This window comes from Nomascus leucogenys, chromosome 8 (genome assembly GCF_006542625.1).
Source record: "Nomascus leucogenys isolate Asia chromosome 8, Asia_NLE_v1, whole genome shotgun sequence".
Classification (NCBI taxonomy): Eukaryota; Metazoa; Chordata; class Mammalia; order Primates; family Hylobatidae; genus Nomascus; species Nomascus leucogenys.
This window is the reverse complement of record NC_044388.1, coordinates 29,410,035-29,433,345: the sequence shown is the minus strand read 5'-3', so window position 1 is coordinate 29,433,345 and position 23,311 is coordinate 29,410,035. Positions and strand designations below refer to the sequence as shown.

The 23,311-nt window shown below is 36.9% G+C and overlaps 1 protein-coding gene across 1 annotated transcript in view; it reads right to left on the bottom strand.

Moving 5' to 3' along the window:
- Positions 1 to 3,485: 3,485 nt before the first annotated feature.
- ADAM7 (ADAM metallopeptidase domain 7) overlaps positions 3,486 to 23,311 on the bottom strand; it is a 61,360-nt gene continuing 41,534 nt past the window's right edge. Inside the window, exons 12-22 of the mRNA XM_003272881.3 lie at positions 23,051 to 23,225; positions 21,505 to 21,594; positions 20,297 to 20,492; positions 19,798 to 19,900; positions 19,168 to 19,354; positions 13,072 to 13,152; positions 12,168 to 12,246; positions 11,529 to 11,634; positions 10,861 to 10,960; positions 4,719 to 4,774; positions 3,486 to 3,707 (exon numbers count right to left, since the gene is read on the bottom strand). Of these exons, the coding sequence (XP_003272929.2) occupies position 3,707; positions 4,719 to 4,774; positions 10,861 to 10,960; positions 11,529 to 11,634; positions 12,168 to 12,246; positions 13,072 to 13,152; positions 19,168 to 19,354; positions 19,798 to 19,900; positions 20,297 to 20,492; positions 21,505 to 21,594; positions 23,051 to 23,225 (1,174 nt within the window). The 3' untranslated portion in view covers positions 3,486 to 3,706. The remainder of the gene's footprint in view (positions 3,708 to 4,718; positions 4,775 to 10,860; positions 10,961 to 11,528; positions 11,635 to 12,167; positions 12,247 to 13,071; positions 13,153 to 19,167; positions 19,355 to 19,797; positions 19,901 to 20,296; positions 20,493 to 21,504; positions 21,595 to 23,050; positions 23,226 to 23,311) is intronic.

Here is a 23,311-nt window from a genome sequence, read left to right as displayed (position 1 = left end):
GTAGTTTTCAGGACCCTGGGTTTTTTGGGGTTTATCCAAATGCCAATGTCAAGAAGATTGGGCTTCATAACTGAGAGTAAAGAAGATTTATCCTTCCAGTCTAAAATCTCCATTCAAAGCTTTCTAGCTGAGAGCCCAGTTCCCCTTTTGTTTTAAGGATATGGTCCCTCTTTGCCTATTTCCATCCACAACTCTGCCAGAGACGAAAACAGTGTTTGAAACAATTCACCTAGATTTCCATCTGTAATCATCAAGAATGGAATTGATCAAATTCCTTAAGAAATTTACTTAAAGTCATGATTTTGACGGCCTAGTGCTATCTGGAAAAGGGACAGCAGCAGCCTGGAGCAGTTTTCTAGCTAACAAGAATTTTGTTAGCTATGTGGCCACCTAGTGACTCTTCCATGAAAGTCACCGATGGATTGTCAGGTACACAGACAATTGCCCACTAATAAAGAAGTTATTATCTTTCTTGGAATATGACTTCCTAATTTTAGCACATACGATGTGGGTTTCTGAATTCTAGAATCATCCGGCTGGACAGATACTTTGAGAAAAAGGCAGAATAGCTATGGGGAGATGGTTGATATTTGGGAATAATTGCTGGTATATTGGGAATGCTGACGATAGGTCATCCGTCGGTGAAGGTTTTGTTTTGTGTCATCATTGGTGCATTCCTGGCAGAACTAATGTAAATATGTGCGTGAGATTCCTTGGCACAACAGCATTTTGATAATATCTTACAGCAAGTATGGATTCCAATTTATTGTTTGGAGTGTTTTAAAAAGTCGCTGGGCTGAACTGAAACTGCACAATCGACTCCCCCATCCTCTCCCTTAACTCCCTTCCTGAAGTGTACAGCCATGGACATCTCTGCTTGAAGCGTATAGCCACGGACATCTCTGCTCAGGTTTTAATTCTCACTTTTATATTTTATCTTCTTTTTCCATGGGTTGCCCTGGGGTCGGCAGGTTACAGTGGTCAGTAATTTGGACAGAGGTTTTGCTTAAACCCCGGGGGCCTGTAAAACTCAGCCCTCAGGCCACTGATCTGTGTGTGGGTTGGGAGTGTAATCGAAGCCCATCAGCTTTCAGGCCTCTCTTGGATTTTACTGTCCGTGGTGCTCTCTTGGGTACCCACTTCTGTGCATGTTGCAGGGGTGAGTGGAGAGCTTGGCAACCCTTCCATGCTTCTCTCATTCTCAGAACGCCCCCCAACTGTAACCCTAATTCCATACCTAGCTGGTCCACTCCTCACCTCAGCTGCCTCACCTCAGCTGCGCCTCCAGTCCCAGGATAGCCAAGACACATCTTTGTCCTATTTGTTTTCCATAGGTTTTAGCATTTTTGCTTGTAAATCTTTTGGATTTCTCCTCCCCAATCCAAATCCAGCCTATGGAAGGCCATTAAAAATGTAAATACAAACTTAGATAAATGGTGTTGAAAAGGGCAGTACGTATTACGAACTCTAAAGGGCAATATCATTTGCTTCCATATAAATCTCTGTCTGTTCAGAGCAGAGGGGCATGACCCAACTGCAAGGACAACCCCATACCCTAAAACACAGCATCTCCAAACACAACAAACTCAACTTGAGTTTGGGCAAGTGCCAGCTACGTCTGTGTTTGGGGCAGGGACTCCCGATGTCCATTCCTGGGAAATCACAGTCAGTAACTGGCTCCATGGTCATGGCAGAACTGGGCTGACAAGGGAGTTGTGACGTTTAATTCTGCTCCGTAGACATTGGAAGGAGAGGCTTCCTAACAGCGTTTAATGGGTGCAGCAAAACAACATGGCACATGGATACATATGTAACAAACCTGCACATTGTGCACATGTACCCTAAAACCTAAAGTATAATAATAAAAAAAAATAAAAATAAAAAAAGATTATAATATCATATTTTTACAAAAAATAAAAAAATAAAAAATAAAAAAAATAAAAAAATAAAAGGAATAGAAAGTCCTAAGGCCTGGGGTCTACATATGGACAAACTTGGAGAACGTGACCTAAAATTGAAAAGGGGCTTAACTGTCAGAGGCTTCTGGGGTTGTTGGAAGGAAAGGGAAGCAAATGAGAAATTTAAAGAGATCTGAACAGGAAGCAATGAGGTGGGAGAATGGAGGGGGTACAAGACATGTTTATTATTGGAGAGAGAACTTAGGAAAAAAATCACCAGAAGGTAGCAGTTAGTTAAATATGGAGCCCGAGACAGAAGCAATGGGGAGAGGTGATTTTGTCTGAAAGAGATATGGAGGCAATACAAAAATAATGAATCAGAAAGGTGATCCTTTTATAAAGGAAATACGATATCATCAAAATGTGCTTTGTTCATCCATATATGCAGTGTTCAGGAGAATATGAAGATGTGGTTGTTCCTTAATTTTGGACATCAGAGGCTTATTGTTTGCTTTAATGAGGCCAGCACATATCAGATGTGGAGTTTCTGGGGTTTTTTTTCCCTCAAATTTACATAAAACGCTTAATTAGTTTCTTTGGCTTTGAGTACACATTTGCCAACCCCCTTTCTTAAAGTGGCGGCTTTGATTAGAACAGCAGATGCCGAAGGGAAGCTCCTGTGGTATCCAGCGCTGAGTCACTGCTGTGCTGTGCTGCAGGCAGGCTCCGCTCCAGGAGAAAAACAAGTCAGCAGAGCAACAAAAATGTCAACAAAGACAGCAGCCTTTCTTCCTTCCTTTGTAGCCTTTATTTATTTCATCGAGTCAGAACATTTTTATTTAGCACTTGAAAACTTTATTTCAGTAAATGGAAACAAAAAATACAGCATGTAGCTTTACCAGTTCACAAGAAGAAAATAGAGGACACAAAAGAACACCTTGAGAGGCATCTGTGTAAGAAGCAGCTGAAATCATTCCCAGGGTAACCCCCCATCCCATAACAAACGGACAGGGACGGGGTGGAGGCAGCACAGAAATGGCACATTGTCAAATTGCACAGGATAAAGACCTTAGAAACCTTTCATAGGAGTTGTGAGTATGTCCTCTCACTTGAGGTAAATTTTCTGAAATTCCTGTAACCCTCTGATTTCTCTGTCAGCTTCTTAAGGAATTCTAGAAAGGCAAACCTAGGAATTTAGAATTGCCAGGAGCCTTCTGTGTTTTCCTTTCCTACCACCATTATTTTAACGACTATCCTGCAGTTCTGTCCACTATTCTTCTGCCTCTTTCACTTTTAATTATCTAGTAGAATCCATGCCACTCTGCCCTGCCTTCTTTGGCATTTCTGCAGGACTTTCATTTAAACCAGAATTAGTGCTAATGATGTCATGTTCAAGTTTTAAAACGTACTTTTATGTTTCCAAAGAAATAACTTTTTATATGCAATGTTTTCTTCTTAGACTGTAAGTTATCATCCTAAAAGTTTGGACTCTTAAAAGAAAGTAGGGTAACATTTTGTAGGAAAATACTACAGCAAGGGTATGAATTTTTATATTGCGATAAAGAGCATTTGACAGACCACAAGACATTTTTTTCTGCAGCATATGTTTATGATAGAGGGTGTGAATTCTACTGGTAAATATTAACAGAAAGAAGTTGTTTCTCTTAAACATTTTCTGTCTGGATAAAGAACATTTGAAAAACTACCAAAAAATTGCGTAGCAGATATCTAGGTGAGGTTGTAAAGATGTTGCATCCAGAATCTCCAGCCTAAGCTTGCACAGCCATTTTGGATATCCAACTTCAAGCTCTAAATAGAAACAGATGGTTAAAAATAAATTGTTTTCTATGAACTCTGTGAACCATGTATTTCCATTACTCATTTATATCTACTAATTAGAATAACCTTTCTGGATTCTGTAGTCCTACACTTATTCATGCTTTTATAGCTCTCCCTAGCCATTGCTAATTAAGCAGTTATAAAATAAATAGGCCTATTATGAAAGAAAGAAAATAGTTTTGTTTTCCATTATGGGATGCCAAACAGTTTGCTGGCACTAAGGAGTATCTTCACTCTCTACTCTCTGTGGGACAGGTTTGTCATTGTGGAGTGGAAAGATCATTAGAAAATGCCCTGCTTTTCAGTGGAGGTGGGTGGTATATCTTATTAAGCAAGATTCCTCATAAGAACACTTTGTGGAAGGAACCTTCATACGAATCCAGTGCCTAGTGCACTGTAAAAACCCAGCAAAAATAAAGGAGGAAGAAATGGAAACAAACTCAAAATGTACTCAGGCCATGCTCATTTTCTTTCCCTTTGACATAAATCACAATTTTGGGATAAATTTTCTAATATAGACATACTAAGTCGAATGTGAAATCAACTCTCCCATTTATTGATTTGATAAGTGAAAAAATCTAAAAAAGGAATCATGAAGGAAACTCTTCCTTTTCTGTGATTCCCAACATTACGAAGTCCTTTAACATACTTGAAGAAAACCTGTGGGTATGTATACTCTGACTGACAAAAGTCTGAAAGATAGTGCTGCTTTCATTATTCCTAACCTGTATTGAGACTCTGGCACTGTTGAATTCTAGATTGCTCCTCTAGTCAGGTTCAAAAGTTTTGATTAAAACATCCTTAGCAGAATTATATATTAGAAATTTAAGCGTATCAGCAAAAAAAGAAATTCTAACCTTCTTAATCTGTTGATAAGTACAGAGGATGTCCCCAGTAAATCAATGAGTAGGTAAAGAACACAAAACTATGCTGGCATTTGGAAAATAAAAAAGGGAGGTACTATCTGTCAGGGTAACCTACCACTTGGCATTTAGATTGGGATCTGCGGTTCCTCTTGAATCTTTACTTGCAGGTTTCTATAATAAATAAATTATGTTGTATCAGGAGCCGCATTAGATGTCACACGCATGCGCATCCACACACAGACATGCATGTGTACACATACACATGAGCACATACACACGCAGGCCACCACTGCTTGCTCCATGAAAAATCCAAGACAGTTTGTAAATTGCTTAAGACAGTTTGTGAATTCCTATGAGATTGAGGGAGAGGAGGATAGATAGTGTTGGTTAAGCAAAGCTGTATCAGAAACCATTATTGGTTGTAAAATGTGTGAATCTTTCCTAGAATATATTAGGTTAGAGATTTTCAAACACTTTTTAAGTATTAGCACTTTCATTCCAATAACATCTCTATTGGAATCTCAGTAAAATTGATTTTAAACATGGACTGCCCGGGTTCAAGGAAGAATTCATTCATATAACTCCCCCAGCTGTCTGCCACTTTCTGTAATCCTTTTGTGTGATCTGAGGATTCTGTGCAGCCACAGATTAGAAACTAATCAACTAATCATAACGTTTTAGTCTTCCATAAAGAAAGCTTAATGAGAATGGCTGCTTTTAAAAATACAAAGTTGAAAATCTGTGTGTATTCAGCACCCAGTTCTGAGTAAGAAGTGCTCTACTGAGTAACCTTGAGGATGTAGAGATAGAGACTCTAGTCATTTGGGCAATTCCTAGAAATCCTGTAGTGGTTCTGTTTTGTGTGTGTGTTTTGATTCAGTCTCTAATGCATGTGTGTGCTAATATGTGCTAATATTTGGTTTCTCCCTTATAAATAAAGATGCAGGGATTAAACAGCTTCGGCTAACTGAGGGTTCCAGGGGAGAGCCCTCTGGCTGATCAAGGACTCACTGAAAACCATTGCTGTGTTTTACCTTTCAGAACAGGGGCCAGGACTAGAGTGAGGTGAGTGAGGCATTGGTCTCAGGGGCAGAATTTAAGGGGAGAAAACTAATTCAGTAATTAAGATAAATTGTGTGCTAATGTATTAGTTTAAAATATCAAAATTAATTTGCAACAAAATGCATGTATCATGATGAACAAAATGCCAACATTTTAAACAAAAACTGTGTCTGCCCTAGGACTTGCCTGGCTCACTTCACCCTCCTCACCCTAACCCCCACCCTGTTAAGAAGTAGGTCTCTATGCCAGAGTGTCAGAGTGTCCCATTTCTACCTCCAATCAGAGAGCTATCGATGTTATATTATTGGTCCTTTTCAAGGAACCAACAAATGTTTAAGTTTCATGAATATTATTATTGGAAAGGACATAGCCCACCACCAAGAGGAAGGGGATGGGGACATACCAGTGTGATGTAGTGGGGACTTGAAAAACTGGTGGGCAGGCTTTCCAAGGATTCTGGAGTTCTCTGCTAGTGAAAAGAGATACTATTAACCTGCACTTCCTAGTAAATATACCAATACTGAAAGACCCAGACATAATATTCTTGTGTAGATTGTTATCCTACAACACATGAGTCTATCTCAGGACCTGTCTATAAGACGAAGTTACATATGAGAAGAGTGGGGATTTATACATTGTGATATGAATATGATGAGGCAGGTCTGCTAGCCACCAAATCTTACTATCGCTAATTGACTGCATGCCTGAAATTCCCTAACCAGCCACATTCCTTTGGGCCTTGAATGTCTTTGAGAAACTACACAATTTCCTATTAAAATACAAAAATTCCTAAATTAAGTTTCCGTCTTTAAAGTGCGTTCTGTTAACTCCCCAGTAGATATTAATACAACTAGAAAGCATGGTCCGATGGAAGCAGGATCTGTGAGAGGCCCTGGATGCCAGAGCAGGGAGAGAAAAAACAAACAAACAAACAAAAAACAAGCATCATGAACGTAATAGGTAAAAGATGCCAAAGACAGACCTCCCTCAAACCCCAGTTTTGCTGAGGACTGGTCTTTGATGGATAACTGTGTCAAATAAGCATCAGTTAAATCATTATTGTTTATAACATTTCATGCCAAGTAATACAAAAACCCTAAATGTGATGTTTGAGGATCCAACTCTGCTATCTGTGTTAATATCATGGTGTATATGCCATCAGCAGTAAATTGAATTTATTCGCATATCCAACAGATATTTATTCATCTTCTCTTCTAGGTGCCCCTCATTTAACCAAAAAACCAAAAGCCCTTAAAGGAAGCTTAGAATCTATAATCGTAACAAATATGTCCTAGGCTCTATGGTTATTCATCATTGACCAGTACTCAGCCTACCTTTCCTGACTCGTCTCTCTGGAAGTCCACCTATTTTAACGTATTAATTTAAGGAAAATGTAATTAGGAAAGTAACTGCAACAGCACATGAAGCATAGTAGATTAAAATAACACATATTAAGTGCTAAGTATATACCAATCACTGTGCTAGGTGTATTTACATACAATTTCTCATTTAAACCTCAAGACAAATGAATGAGAATTATATTAGCATCATGTGGTTTCTTTCCTGAAAATCTCAGTGTAAACTTAAAAAAAAAATCACACGTGTTTTGTCCATTCTAATGGACAATTAAGACTTGGTTTTACAATGAGAACACATGGACACAGGAAGGGGAACATCACACTCCAGGGAGAGTTGTGGGGTGGGGGAAGGGGGGAGGGACAGCATTAGGAGATATACCTAATGCTAAATGACGAGTTAATGGGTGCAGCACATCAACATGGCACATGGATACATATGTAACAAACCTGCACATTGTGCACATGTACCCTAAAACTTAAAGTATAACAATAATAATAATAATAATAAAAAGACTTGGTTTTACCTTCTTGGAATCACATCTGGTATAATAAAGAGTATAAATGGATAAAAATGATAACTAACATATATAACCAGAGAAAGATTCACTATCTCTATACTCCAGTGAAATTCATCGGAGGCATTTCCACTAAAATGTCATATATGTGTTCTGGGGGATAGAGTGGGGGCATGCTCTGCACTATTGTGCAGCAAAAATCACAAGGCTTATGGCATGACTAAAGCCATGGCAAAGCATTCAAAACCTCTGGAACTACATAACCAGACCACCCCACCAACCAAAAATATCCTGATTTTAAAATACTGGCAATATTGTATTTTTATTGGCACTTGCATCTAGCAACAGTCAGTTAATTATTAGCCTTAAAATTTGGGCCTTTTGATCCCTTCTTCATGACTTAAATCCTAATGGGCAGTTTCAGCATTTTAAAGAGATAATCTTTTCAAAAATGATGCTTTCTTCATCAGCTAATTTTTTTTCTTAAAGCTAATGCCTTTGTAGTTTCTTGATCTTTCCTTACAGGTTTTGTCTTGATTATTGTTGTTATTGTTGTTTTTTGAGACAGGGTATCACTATGTAGCCCAGGTTGGAATGCAGTGGCATGATCATAGCTCATTGCAGTTTGGAAATTCTTGGCTCCAGAGGTTCTTGGTGCCTCAGTCTCCCGTGTAGCTAGGGACTACAGGTGTGCACCATTATGCTTGGTTATTTTTCTTTTTTTATATAGACAAAGGCTTGACATATTACTCAGCCTGGTCTAGAACTCCTGGCCTCAAATTACTCTCTTGCCTTGGCCTCTCGAAGTGCTAGAATTATAGCTGTGAGCCACTGTGCCTGGACACTCAGTTTTTTTATTTATTTTATTTTATTTTATTTTTATACTTGAAGTTCCGGGGTACCTGTGCAGAACGTGCAGGTTTATTACCTAGGTATACACGTGGCATGGTGGTTTGCTGCACCCATCAACCTGTCACCTACATTAGGTATTTCTCCTAATGCTGTCCCTCCCCTTGTCCCCCATCCCCCAACAGGCCCGAGTGTTTGATGTTTCCCTCACTGGGTCCATGTGTTCTCATCGTTCAACTCCCACTTATGAGTGAGAACATGTGGTGTTTGGTTTTCTGTTCCTGTGATAGTTTGCTGTGAATGATGGTTTCCAGCTTTATCCATGTCCCTGCAAAGGACATGAACTCATCCTTTTTTATGGCTGCATAGTATTCCGTGGTATATATATGCCACGTTTTCTTTATCCAGTCTATCATTGATGGACATTTGGGGTGGTTCCAAGTCTTTGCTATTGTGAATAGTGCTTCAGTAAACGTACGTGTGCATGTGTCTTTATAGTAGAATGATTTACAATCCTTTAGGTATATACCCAGTAATGGGATTGCTGGGTCAAATGGTATTTCTAGTTCTAGATCCTTGAGGAATCGCCACACTGTCTTCCACAATGGTTGAACTAATTTACACTCCCACCAACAATGTAAAAGTGTTCCTATTTCTCTCCATCCTCTCCAGCACCTGTTGTTTCCTGACTTTTTAATGATCACCATTCTAACAGTTTTTTAAGTGAGCTGAATGTATTGGAAATTATAGCTGTTGCTACAATTATTGAACAAGCTGTGATTTGCAGGGACTTCTGCAGGATTTTCAACATTTTTCTTAGATCTTCATATATTGCTTACATTCCTAGTTTACTGAATTTTCTCAGGAATAGATATAGTTATTTCAAATAATTTATCTGCATCTATTGATATGATCATATGATTTTACACTTTCACTGATAATACAGTAATTTAGCCTCATTGCTTTTTTGAATGTTAAAGTTTCTTTGCATTATTGAAGTAATACTTGATAATGATTCATTATCCTCTATATATGATCATGATGCATTATCATTTATCATGAGATTCAGTTGGCTAAAATCTAATAATAGTTCATGCACCTATATTTGTTAGTGTATTAGTTAGTAGTGCTTTCTTCTTGTAAGGACTTTTATAGGTAGGTGTCAGAGAAATATTGGCCTCATAAAATAAATTGGGAATTTCCCCCCTCTTTCCAATTATCAGGAAAAGTTTGTGTAGAATTGGTGTTATGTGTTCATGAATTTTTAAACAGAATTCACCAGTAGAGCCATATGGGTCAAATTTTTTTTTGTTTGTGGAAAGGTTTTTACTACAAATTTAACTTGAGCTATTCAGGTTATCTGTTTTTCATGAGTAAGCTTTAGTAATTTTTATCTTTCAAAAATTTCCATTTCATTGCACTGTCAAATCTATTAAAATAAGGTTTTTCATAATACTTTCTAATTATCAACTTAATATTTATAGTATCTTCATTGATGTTGCCTTTCTGATTCTCGATGTTAATAATAAGTACTAACTAGTTAGACTGGCTGGAGGCTTATAAAATTTATTAATCTTCTCAAAATACATTTTCTTTGTTATTTTTCTGCTTTCTATTTCATTAGTGACCAAGCTGATATTTACTTTTTCTTTTTCTCTGCATGTATTGGGCTTCATTGTCTTTATTTTCTCTAGTTTCTTAAAGTAAAAGCTGAGGTCATTGATCTTTCATTTTTCTTCTTTTCAAACATAAGCAGATAAGTGCTATAAATTTTCCTCTACCGACTTTACTACACCCGCATGTTTTGGCACGTGGTATTTAATTTTCATTCAGGTTAAAATACTTTCTAATTTCCCTTTTGATTATTCCTTTGAAAGTTAAGTTCCTTAGAATTCGTTACCTAATTTTCAACTGAGAAATTTTCTAATTAGTAGTTTCTTTCCATTACTTACTTCTATTGTAATTTAATTCTGAGAATATATTTTGTGTGGCTACAATTCTTTTCTTTCTTGTTTTTTATTCTTTATATTTTTAGTAAAGACGGGGTTTCCCATGTTGGCCAGGTTCATCTCAAATTCAGGTAATCTGCCCGTCTCGGCCTCCAAAAGTGTAGGGATTACAGGCGTGAGCCACTGCGCCCAGCTCAATTCTTTTAAGTTTGTTAAGACTTGCTTTGTGGCCCATAATGTGGTTTATGCTTATAAATTTTTCCAGTAGTGCACAAATTAATATTTTATTCAACAAATATATTCTGCTCTGATATAGTATCTTGGTTATTGTTCCATATTTGTTTTGAATCCTGCCCTCTTTTCTTTCCCTACATGTAGATTCAAAGCTTCATGTGTGTGGAACCATGTTAAATTGCTCCTCTGCACTTCCCATGTCACTTAGCCTAGGAGGGGTTCTACTTTAAACATATGCAGCTACTTAAAAAAAATCAATAAATTAACTGTTGCAAATGGAAGTTTCTTACATTTAGGAAATGAATTTCTGGCAGGATTGGCTCAGTCCTTATCTGCTGCTCATCACCAAAGTATCCTTTGTTCTCCACTCCCAGGGTTTCTATAGGTGGGCTTTCAAGAAGGAAATTGAACAACTAATTTATTAGATATAGGGCTATTCAGGTTATTTATTTCTTCATGAGTAAGCTTTAGTAATTTTTATATTTCAAAAATTTCCATTTCATTGCAATGTTAAATATATTGAAATAATGCTTTTTATATTGTCTAATTATCAACTTAATACTTATACAATCTTCAGTGATGTCACCTGATTCTTGATGTGGGAAGAATCAGAAATTATGGGATAAACAAACTATGGGATACATTTATGGCTAAAATTAAATCATCTACAAGATTTTTAAAATACTGATGCTCAAGTTATACCCAATAACAAATGTCTTCAACTCACATCAATATTTTTTGAAAGACCTGTTGGTGATTTCAATGTGCGCAAAGTTTGGGAATCATTGATGTTAATATCTGCATATGAGCAAGTACATAAAAGCTTGAGTTACTACTGTTGTTACCTGATCTTCAGTAAGAAGCTTATAATTCCCCCCATCGAATATCCTCTGTAACTACAAAGCTTATATATTCTCAGTAACAATTCCCTTCAACACATAGAAAAACGTAAATGTACCTCTGAACTTGCTTCAACTTGACACATTTTCGGTAACGAACTAATAGTATGAGAACTCCGATACCGACAATAACCAGGACAAGCACAACAACCAAGATGGTGATATCTGCAACATGAAGAAACATGGGCTTCATCGAGGGTATCAGTTGTAAAACAGTGGAATATTAACATTTAATGGAGCTGTTACAATGCTCCTTATTCCTTTCTATAGGACTTCGATTCTCCTTTCCTCTCAATTATTTTTAAGTAAAGTAAAAAGCCCAAACATTATACAAATTATCATTTGTATTTGCAACTGACACTCCACCCAATATTCCGTTATATTTAAGGGAACCACAATCATCAGGAAGAGTTTTGATTGTCAGTTAATAACTATAGAAAAGCCCTTGTGTGTTGAGGGTTTGTGAAAGACCTAAGAAAATTTAATTTAGCTACAAGAGACTACATTGGCTGTAAAAGGGAATTGCTGTAAAAGGTAATTGCAGTAAAATCAATTTGGGTATTCATGCACAATAATATGAAGACCATACAAATCCATATCAAAACACAGCAAATAAGTAGCAGGCTTGAAAAATAAGAAAAACTTTTTTCGCTGGGTAGGCTTTTGATATATGAAAGATTTTGGTTTAGGATGCTCACTGGTAACATTTAAGGTTTCTTCACAGGCTACAGGTGGCTGTCCTTCCTCACAGTGGCACTGGAGTCCATGGCCATCCACCTGGAAGAGCAGTCAATGATATTTTCTCAAATGACTGATATAAGTTGTGTTCTGCAACTCACTTACTTTAGTGCTATCTCTACATCAAACATACATGCACACAAGCACAAGCAAGCACGAACTTTGTATTCATTAAACTGCCTAACAAAATCAATGATGCGTAAAAATACGTAAACAAAATACAAGAAGCAGCCATCTTTGAAAACGGCCTTTGAATAAGAGAATGATACTGACAAATTCAAAGGCAGATGAACAAGACAGCATGGTTTATCTTTCCAGATAAATATATGATATATATGATAAATATGGAAACCTGATATATATATGTGTGTGTGTGTATATTACTATATAAGTGTTACTGATTAACCCAGCTTATGAGCGATGTTAGGCACAAACTGTTAGTAATTGCTGGTATTAGTGTTAATTAATATATTATTTTGTAAAAAATATACAATGTTTGCTGATTTTCTCAAAAGCTTAACTTGACTTTGGTGTAATTTAACTATAAGATATGTTGCAATAGATTCAACTTTAAACATCAGATTTAAACTTTATACCTACACGAATCACTGAATTTCTAGATAACCAGTACAATAATGAAAGCATTACTTGTAATACTGGCTATATATGTGTATAATAATATGTGGTTTGGCTCCTTGGATAAATTTTGTTGATAACACATGAAAAAATGAATCCCAAATATATATTTGATTTAGAAAGCAGCAAACATACATATATACATACATATACATGCACATATAGGCTGGGGAATAAAGTAAATATATGGCTGATAAGACATTAATTTTAAAAGCAGTCATATCTTACAGGATTTTCATGGCACTGAGAGGGGCAATTGGTTGAGATATAGACCTTTTCCGTGTTTAGACATTCACCATTGTTGCACACCTAGAAATGAAGTAACCAAGCGTGAATTAAAATGACTTACAATTGATGTGAAATTGTAATTTCATGTAATGCATGTGAAGTGCACAATTTTGCATGCAATTTACACATGAAAAATTTCAATTTACATGATTTAATTATAAGTTATGTAATTTTTCCTACTGTAAAATTCCACATGTAGTATCTTCTGTGGATAGAGAAATCCTCTATAGATGATTGAGGTGTGTACTATACATGCAAAGAAATATTTTAAACTCATTAGTTATTAAAATGTTTATGTTCTGAGTAATTACTTCAGCGTTAATCTGTCAAAGATTCTACAACTGTAACTGCAACAGTTTCTTTTGTTTCAGTGAAGTTTTTCTTTTGATTTGGTTTAGCAATGTATGTTTATTATATCACAATTGATGGTCATTTTATTAATATCAATTAATCTTATTTGTGTTTAATATTTTTGCTTTAAATTTTCCTTTCTCTTGGTAAATTTGATCACCAAAATATTATTGGTTTTGTTATTTTTGGTCTTTGCCTGATTCATCCTTACTCAATTTATTTAATTTTTAAATGTTATTTTAAATTTTATTTATAATTAAACATTCATTTATTGCCACCAGTTCAAAGATTATATTTACATTTTCTGTAGGGAGAACTTAATACATCTATATTTATTGGAATAAGTGATATATATACTCTTACTCCTTTCATTTTATTTACTTGATTTCCAACATTAGACATTGTAGCTTACCTTTTACTATATTTATCACTTTTATTCAGCTATTGTTTTCTCTAATTTGAAAGCTATATATGCTAATTTCTAAAGATTGATTTGGTTTACATTAATATATTTGAATCTAAATAATTCTATCATTTTCAAGAAAAAATCAACATTAACTTCTCCTTCTGTAAGATAAGAAATTTATCATGTTTTTACTTCTTTCCTCTTTCTCTCAATTCAAGTTTTTGATTGAGTAAATCAGATACTACATTGTCAAAATTATTTATTATTCCTGAGATTTTTTACATCACTGTAATAAAAATATTATAATTAATAACTAGAATTTACTCAAAAGTCTTATGGATTTTGTTGCTTGCAATCATTTCTTTCGTATCCTATCTCCTTATTTTACCTTCTAAATTTAAATTTATTTCTCTCTTGGCTGGAATACATTCTTGACTATTTTTCTTTTCGAAAAATAGGTGCAGTCTGTATATTACAATATATTTTATTAGTTATAATATGTGTGAGAGTGTCATTGTATTGCTTTTCTGTCTGAATAAAAACTTAGCTGTAAATATAGTTTTAGGGTCCCAACGATTATGTTCCCCAAAGCTCTGTAGATGTTGCTCCATTGTCTTCTGGATACTTGTTGCAGAGAAGTATTATGGTAACCTGATATCTCTTTCTGTCGCAAATTAATGACCTTTTCTCTTTTGTGCTTATGGCATGTATTCTTTATTTTTGACATTCAAGGCATGAGGGTAAGTAAAAGCCTTCATCTCTTTCTATAAATTTTTCCTGGTACTAAGTGAATTTTTTCATACATTCTTCAGATTAGGGACACATTATGATTATTTCATTAATTATATTTTCACCTCTTTCCTGTTTTTTTAAATTTAGAATTCATACTAAATCTGTAATGAATTTTTTAGAACTCTATTTCCTGGTTTTATTTATTTTCTTTGAGTTTTAACATTCCTTTATGTTATTGTGTTAAGAAGTTTAGCTTCTAACTTACTGATTTTTTTTTTGTAATATCCATTCAGTGGTTTACTGCCCACATTACATATAAACCAGTAATCATGTTTTGTATTTTGAAGGCAATGCTCTTTGATCTCAAATTATACTTTTTTATATAGGTTTAATATCTTTTAAAATTTCATTCAAAAAATTTTTCTTGATAAAAGAGGAAATCTTTCGACATTGTATTAGTTCGTTTTCATGCTGCTGATAAAGACATACATGAGACTGGGCAATTTACAAAAGAAAGAGATTTAATTGAACTTACAGTTCCACATGGCTGGGGAAGTCTCGTAATCTTGGTGGAAAGCAAGGAGGAGCAAGTCACATCTTACATGGATGGCAGCAGGCAAAGAGAGAGCTTGTGCAGGAAAATACCCCCTTATAATAACCATCAGATCTCATGAGACTTACTATCAGGAGAACAGCATGGAAAAGACCTGCTCTCATGATTCACTTACCTCCCAGTGGGTCCCTCCCACAAAGTGTGGGAATTCAGGATGAGGTTTGGGTGGAGACACAGCCAAACCACATCATTCCGTCCCTGGCCCCTCCCAAATCTCATGTCCTCACATTTTAAAACCAATCATGCCTTCCCAACAGTCCCCCAGAGTCTTAACTCATTTCAGCATTAACTCAGAAGTCCACAGTCCAAAGTCTCATTCAATACAAGGCAAGGCCCTTCCACCTAAAATCCTGTAAAATCAAAAAGCAAGTTACTTACTTCCTGGATACAATGGGGGTACAGGCATTGGATGAATACAGCCATTCCAAATGGGAGAAATTGGCCAAAACAAAGGGGCTAATAGGCCCCATGCAAGTCTGAATCCAGTAGGGCAGTCAAATCTTAAAGCTCCAAAATGATCTCCTTTGATTCCATGTCTCACATCCAGATCACACTGATGCAAGAGGTGGATTCCTGTAGTCTTGAGCAGCTCTGCCTCTGTGGTTTTGCAGGGTACAGCCTCCCTTCTGGCTGCTTCCATGGGCTGGCATTGAGTGTTTGCAGCTTTTCCAGGTGCACAGTGCAAGCTGTGGGTAGATCTACCATTCCGGGATCTGGAGGACATTGGCCCTCTTCTTACAGCTCCACTAGGCAGTGCCTCAGCAAGGACTCTGTGTGGGGGATCCTACCCTACATTTCCCATCTACACTGCCCTAGCAAAGATTCTCCATGAGGGCCCTGCCCCTGCAGCAAACTTTTGCCTGGGCATCCAGGCATTTCCATACATCTTCTGAAATCTAGGCTGAGGTTCCCAAACCTCAATTCTTGACTTCTGTGCACCTGCAGTCTCAACACCACATGGAGGCTGCCAAGGTCTGGGGCTTCCATCCTCTGAAGCAACAGCCCAAGCTGTACCTTGGAGCCTTTTAGTCCCAGCTGGAGTGGCTGGGACTCAGGGCACCAAGTCCCTAGACTGCACACAGCACACAGCACGGGGACCCTGGGCCTGGCCCACTAAACCATTTTCTCCTAGGCCTCTGGGCCTGTGATAGGAGGGGCTGCCACGAAGACCTGTGACGTGCTCTGGAGACATTTTTCCCATTGTCTTTGGGATTAGCATTTGGATTCTCATTACTTATGCAGATATCTGCAGCCAGCTTCAATTTCTCCTCAGAAAATGGGTTTTTCTTTTCTATCACATTGTCAGGCTGCAAATTTTTTGGACTTTTATGCTCTGCTTCCCTTATAAAACTGAATGCCTTTAACAGCACCCAAGTCACCTATTGAATGCTTTGCTGCTTAGAAATTTCTTCCACCAGATACCCTAAATCATCTCTCTTCAGTTCACAGTTCCACAAATCTCTAGAGCAGGGGCAAAATGCTACCAGTCTCTTTGCTAAAACATAACAAGAGTCATCTTTGCTCCTGTTTCACCTTACATTCACCTTTACTTGAAATGGCAATTGGGATTGAGTAATTTTTATTTTTTTCTTTACATTCATTGACTCTTTCTTCTGTTCCCTCCATTCTTCTGTTGAACTCATTCACTGAATTTTTTTATTCCAGCATTGTAATTTTTCAGTTCTAAAATTTCCATTTGGCTCTTATATTTTATACATCTTTTCTGGAAGTTTGTTATTTTGCTGAGACCTTCTACTTTTTTCATTTATTGCAAGTGTGTGCATAATTGTTCACTGAAGCATTTTTATAAAGGCTGCTTTAAATTCCTTGTCAGGTAATTCAACATATGTGTCACCTTGTTGTTGCATCTAGAGATTGTCTTTTGTCATTTCAATTGAGATTTCCCTGGTTCGTTGTTTGAAGAGTGACTCATTTGTATTCTGGATACTCTGGGGACTATGAGCTGTAGGATCTTCTTCAAATCTGTTGTTTTAGCAGATCTTCTCTAAAACCATTCCTGTTATGGAAGAGAATCACTGCCTCACTCATGCCAGCTGGGGTGGAAACCCAGCTTCCTCACATACTTTCATGACACTGGGGTTGGAAGAATTCATCACCACTGAGTTGTGGTGAATGTCCTGACTCCCCATAAGCCTCCACTAAAACCCTGTCTGGAGCCAGGGCATCTGTTAGAGCTGGAAGAAAATGGAAGTCTAGGCTTCCCACTTGATCCTTGCTGATGTAGGAGGAGTCAGACCACAGAATTTTTCCCTGCTGTTTGGTTGGAGTGGGGCAATTATTACCAAAATGTTTTCCGTCTCGTTAGCCTACTCCTTTTCTTGTCCTTTGGTTTTAGAGAAGCCCTGCTAAAACAACGGATTTGAATAAGGTCCCATAGCTCATAGTCTAAAAATAGCATATCAATGCCAAAAAGATTTTTTTTCACTCACATCATTGTGATACCTACATAGACTGGCATTAACTATGCATGAATTTCCTCATTAGAATTTGGCTGAAGAACTGGCACCACTGTGATGGATGTACTTCTGCCCTAAGCCTTCTCTTGAAGGAATAAGCTCTCTATGCGGAGTACATTGTCACAATGTACTTAGGAGATGGAGATGGATTCCTTCACAACTGCCTTTCTAACAGCCCCTTTCTTCAGTCCTTGCCACTCTTAAAGTATCGCAGGCTGGTTTTTCATATCTGAGGTGAATAGCAAATCTTTTGGTATTTTCTTCAACCTGAGGCTTCACACTTTGTCATGTTGAATATCTTTGAAATTTTTAGCTTGTGGTTAGCATACATACCTTAATTTTCACAAACATAGATTTCTTAGCATGTTGATATTCATTTAATGATTTTAATGGGAAGTAGGATAGTTAAATATATAGACTCAAAACGTAAGTCTCTATTAAATATTTAGTTCTAGTTCTTTTTTTTACATTCTGAACTTTGGTTTTCCAATGTATTTCTCTATCACACTGTACAAATGTCACTGTAATATTTTTGGTGATAGTGTAGAGAGAGAAGGGAAGACATATCACATAGAGAAACTACTCAGTTTCAAATAGCTGATTTTAGGGGTAAAATGTCATGTGTTTTCCATATATTCTTTATAAGCCAGCTATTGTTTAGAGTATGCATTCTAATATTGTCATCTTGCCATAAAAAACTCTTTTCAATTTAGCCCCATTCTGTCTTCTCTTCAATTTCATCTTTTGCCATTTAACCCAAAGGTCAAGCCACTCTGAAATTGCTGGTTATCTGAATTATGCCATACACTTTGTACCTTTACATATTGTGCAGGCATTTTTTGCTAAAATGTCTTCTCCCATTTCCTGTGTGTTAAAATGTTCAAGTAAAAGCTGAAATGTTACTCATTTAAGATGCCATTTCATCTTCTCTGAGCAAAGTCAGCCACTTTTCCTTTAGACATCAATGTACATTGGTCACACCACTAAGAAAGCAATTTGTTGAACTGTAATCATTTAATATTTAATGTATGAAATTCTCATGTATGCTTACCTTTAGTGTACAGTCATAGTATATGGCTAGTAAATATGAGTGAATACAGTCATAGTATATGGCTAGTAAATATGAGTGAATGAATAAAATAAATGAAGATGTAAGGCTACTTTATAGTCACATTAATTAGAAAAATCCATGTCTATAATTTCATTAGATATCCACTGTAAGTTTTACTAATTAAGAACATTTGTAACAATTATGTGTCATTTGGCATGACTAAAATTAGGCAAAATGGATGTTTATTACAGTGTTATTGCTACTCTGCTCCTCATTAAAAAAATACTTGTCAATATTTTTTTCCTTTTCCATATCTAGACCTCTTTGGAACCAATTACAGTATCCAGTAATGTTTTTAAAGGATTGAACTAAGAAGTTTTAATAAAACAAAGGGCTTTTGTCTTACCATTCCATCTCCACATTTGGTTCCTGACGCCACCAGGCCAATGTCTGTAGAATCATGGTATAAAAAAATGGTTTTGCATTTGACAGTAGCATTCTGCAGGGGATCCTTAAGGTGATAGGTCTTGTCTTCTCCAAGGAGAGAGGAAAGCTCCCCTCCAGTGCAGTAGATCTTTCCACATCTGACATCTCTGAAGGAAAGAGAGAATATTCAAACTTGGAACTAGAAATACAGTTTTTGAAACTAGGCTGGCAATGAAGCCTCCCGGTCACTCTTTTTCTAGTTCCAGGTTTCTCACCAAGTTAAGGAGGCTGGAATGGGCAGAGAAAACCACTGAGCAAAGTCTTGGCCCTGGGAACTGAGATGAGTCCGTAAAAAATGTAAAATGATATTATTTCTTTTGGATTTCCCTGTGAACCCCACAAATCAATACTGGCTTAAGTTTACAGGGGAATTTTTTTATTAGTAATTTGAATTAGCATAATTTTGATCAGGACACCAAAATTTCCTTCTTATTTCCCTCTTCTCCTGGTCTCAGTAAAAAGAGGTTAACAGGTCTGGGGACAGGAGCCATTCTGATTTTGACAAAGTGCTGTAAGAAGGCAAATTACTTTTTTTCCACAGGGCACTTACTTCTCCTCACAGGGAAGAAATCTGTTTTCCTTGTTTTTGCAGTATCCAAATTTATTTCCTTTTGTATTCATCTTGTAGCAGATATCCTGACTCTCTATTGCCTCTGGGGTAAAAAATGGTATAAAAGTAAAACAATAAAAGCATGACTATCATGAATCATAAAGACCTTATTTTTCTAATGTAATTAAACTTTCAGAATCATGTCATAGTGAAGTAGAATGGAATAAATTATTTAAAAACTATCCTATTGCCTCAGGAGAATATTTTAGGCTGGAGATATAAAACAGTAACAAATATACATAGCTCATATACTGAGATAGTTAATATTAGACTTAAGATCAACTAATATGACAGGTAATATCCAGAGAAATGCTAAGCAATATCTTGGAATAACGCCACAAATGACATTATATCTGATCTTGACCCAATTCCTACAGGGCAATAACAGAGCAATACAGGCCACCATCTGTGTGAATACTTCACTGTGATTATCTCTCACCATCATCAAATAGTTCAGAGCACTGATCCTCACGAGTTGGACATTTCCCCATGAAACAGTAGCCTTCTGAGTTCTTGCAAGGAAATCCATTGACTCTGAACTGGTCCTTAGGACATGCAGGCAAGTGGCCAGTGCACATCTCAGGAAAATCACATTCATCTTTCGCCGGTCTGCATATGGACCCTGCTTTTTTTATCTGTTGAGGAAAAACAAAGAGACTAAATCCTGGATACATTTAGGTAGATAAGGTTTCATAAGTAGACAGAAAGTTGACCCATTCATCTAAGAAAGGTTTTAAGGATGGATCATAGCTTCCTTCTCCATTCCACCAAGAATCATTATCATTTGTAAGTGTGTTGGCACTCATGTGATTTTAAGAATGACAAAATGATGTTTTTGAAAGCTGGTATTAGAACAGCCTTAGGGAGAGTTGGGATATACATCAAATGAAGAAACGGGCAGGTGTTCTCATTTATCTTGTCTTTTCTTTGTTCCAAGGGATCCAGTACATACCCTGCCTACCCCCTACCCACCTCAAACTGGGAACCCCTGCTTATAATGAGGAAATCTCCAGTCCCAATAAATCAGATTCCTACATATGTACTGGAGAAAAATACCCTTGCCTTCACTGCTGGAGGGAACTGCATAGAGATATTCTCTCATTCAGCCATTCAATATGAACTTAATTATGCTGGGTTCTGGATGAATTTGAAGATGCATAAGATATGTTTGTTTTATTTGTGAATTCACAATAAAGTTGAGTGAAAGAAGTGTCAATAAACTCTTGGACGGAGCCACTGGGGTTTCTGGTTGTCTTCCTCAGGAACGTTTCTCCACTTACTAGCCACTAGCACTTTCCAATGCTAATATAACCCCTTTCCCTTTTAGCTCACCCTTGAGATTTCAACTATCCTCCCAGATGAGGTTAAACCGATTGGTGATTATTTACAAAGGAGCAAGAATAGAGCTGGTCATGTGACTTCCCTCCTAAACCTCCAATTGCTACTTGATGTTTCTCCACTACTCAGGCCATAGCACAGCCCAATGCTCAGATGTTGGAGCATCTCACAAGAATCTCTGTTGGGTACTTGCAAGCCTAGCTTCATTCTAGAGTCAGTGGTGCAGGGCTGTCCAGTGGTTAAATAACTCTTGGATCCTACATATTCTTAAACTGAAAAAAAAAACCTTCTCCTGGCACACGACCTTACCTGACAAGATTCACAGCATTCTCCTTCTGCACAAGTAAATCCTGGCTTCAGTATACATGTGTGTGCATCACAGCAAGGATTAGTACACTCCTGGCAATAACCACAAAAGAGAGATGAGAAATTGGTATGTACTTTGACTCCTGTTTGAAGAATTAATTAGTTGTGCTTCTGTGGATTCTGTTAGAGTTAAACACTAATGCATGGTTGTTGGCTGTGGTGCATACATGAAGATTACTGTTTAGAACTGGTATTTGGGACTTTTACTATTTCTCCTTCTCTCATGCTGTTTGGTACACTACAGGTAATGGATTCTCACTGACAGAGAGTCCAACATTTATCATCTTCAATTATCCTAATGATCTCCATTTCCTTGAAGGGTCTTACTGCTTCCCTGTACTGAAGTGTGATGTGAGACTATTCAACTGCTGAATATCTGATTTTACCTTTTGCTCAAGCTGCCCATTATTTCAGGCTGACTTTTATTTTTTAATGTATCATTAAATAGCATCAAAATGGTAACTTATGCCCTATTTTCTCAAACAAAATTAAAACCTCAAAGAAAATGGAGTGTGGCCAGATAGGTTACCTCATGTGTTAGAATGAATCCATGGAACCATTCCAAAGAATGCATATGGACAGGAGGATCATTTTCTAAAATTAAGAGCCTCTTTGCATTTAACCTGAGACATTTGAAGACATTCTTAGAACCTTTGGACAGGTCACTGTCCCCAGTCTGATTATGGAGTCTCTAACTGCTGTCCTACTAGACCTCCTGGTAGTGTGCATTATCTAGACTGTAGATACTAAAATTGTGGTCCTTGGGCCAGCAACATCAGTGTAACCTTGCAGCTAGGTAGGTGTACAGAATCTCAGAACCACTCCATACTTACTGAATCTGAGTTCACATTTTAACAATGTCCCCTGGTGATTCATCTGCACTTATTAATTTCAGAGGCAGCTGTCTAGAACACATACCTATGTGATAAGCTCTTGAAAGAAATAGCTTCTATGTTGGGGAAAAGCATATTAAGAATTACTTTAAAATTTGCCTCAAGGGCTTTTCCTAAATGCTCCAGAGACCACAACTACTATAAATACATGAAACATTAGAAGGTTTCTGCTCTATTAAGAAAGAGTTTTCTATTAACAGGAACTGTCCAGCTGTGATACAGGCTAGCCTCATAAGTTAATAAAACTTGATTGAGTAAGAGATTTTGTAGAGCAGATTCTGACTCTGCATGAGACGTCAGACTTAAGAACACTTATGGGCCCTTGTCACAAGCAGAACCAATTACACATAAACAAGGAAAGGTGATGGTGCTGATCTCCAGCAAGATCATTACACATGTTTCATGACTTGATAAGAAGCCCTGGAATGAGACTGCACCAATAATTTGTTTTATAAAATCAAAATAAAAATGGAAAGCAAAATTTTTAAAAGCTTTACAAGGAACACCATGGTTGGTTTGATTAATGGCCACATCCCTGCCTAGGTTCTACCTGATCATAAATTTTGCAATTTAAAGATAGCATCATTTGCAAATACCTGAGCAGGGCCACAGTCACACTCTTCACCCTCATCCAACTTCTTGTTTCCACAAAATTGGAAATCATCAAAATTGTAAAGAAATGGAATGTTGAGCATGCATGTTGGCTTATAATCCTTCAAGTACTGGTGGTATTGGTTTTGGCTGCATTTACTGAATTTCAGTGCAGGAATGCTAGAGATAGAATGAGGTAAAAATAAAGATTAATCATATCAATGCATAGTGGTACAGCGGCTGTGAGCATTTTATGAAGCATTTAG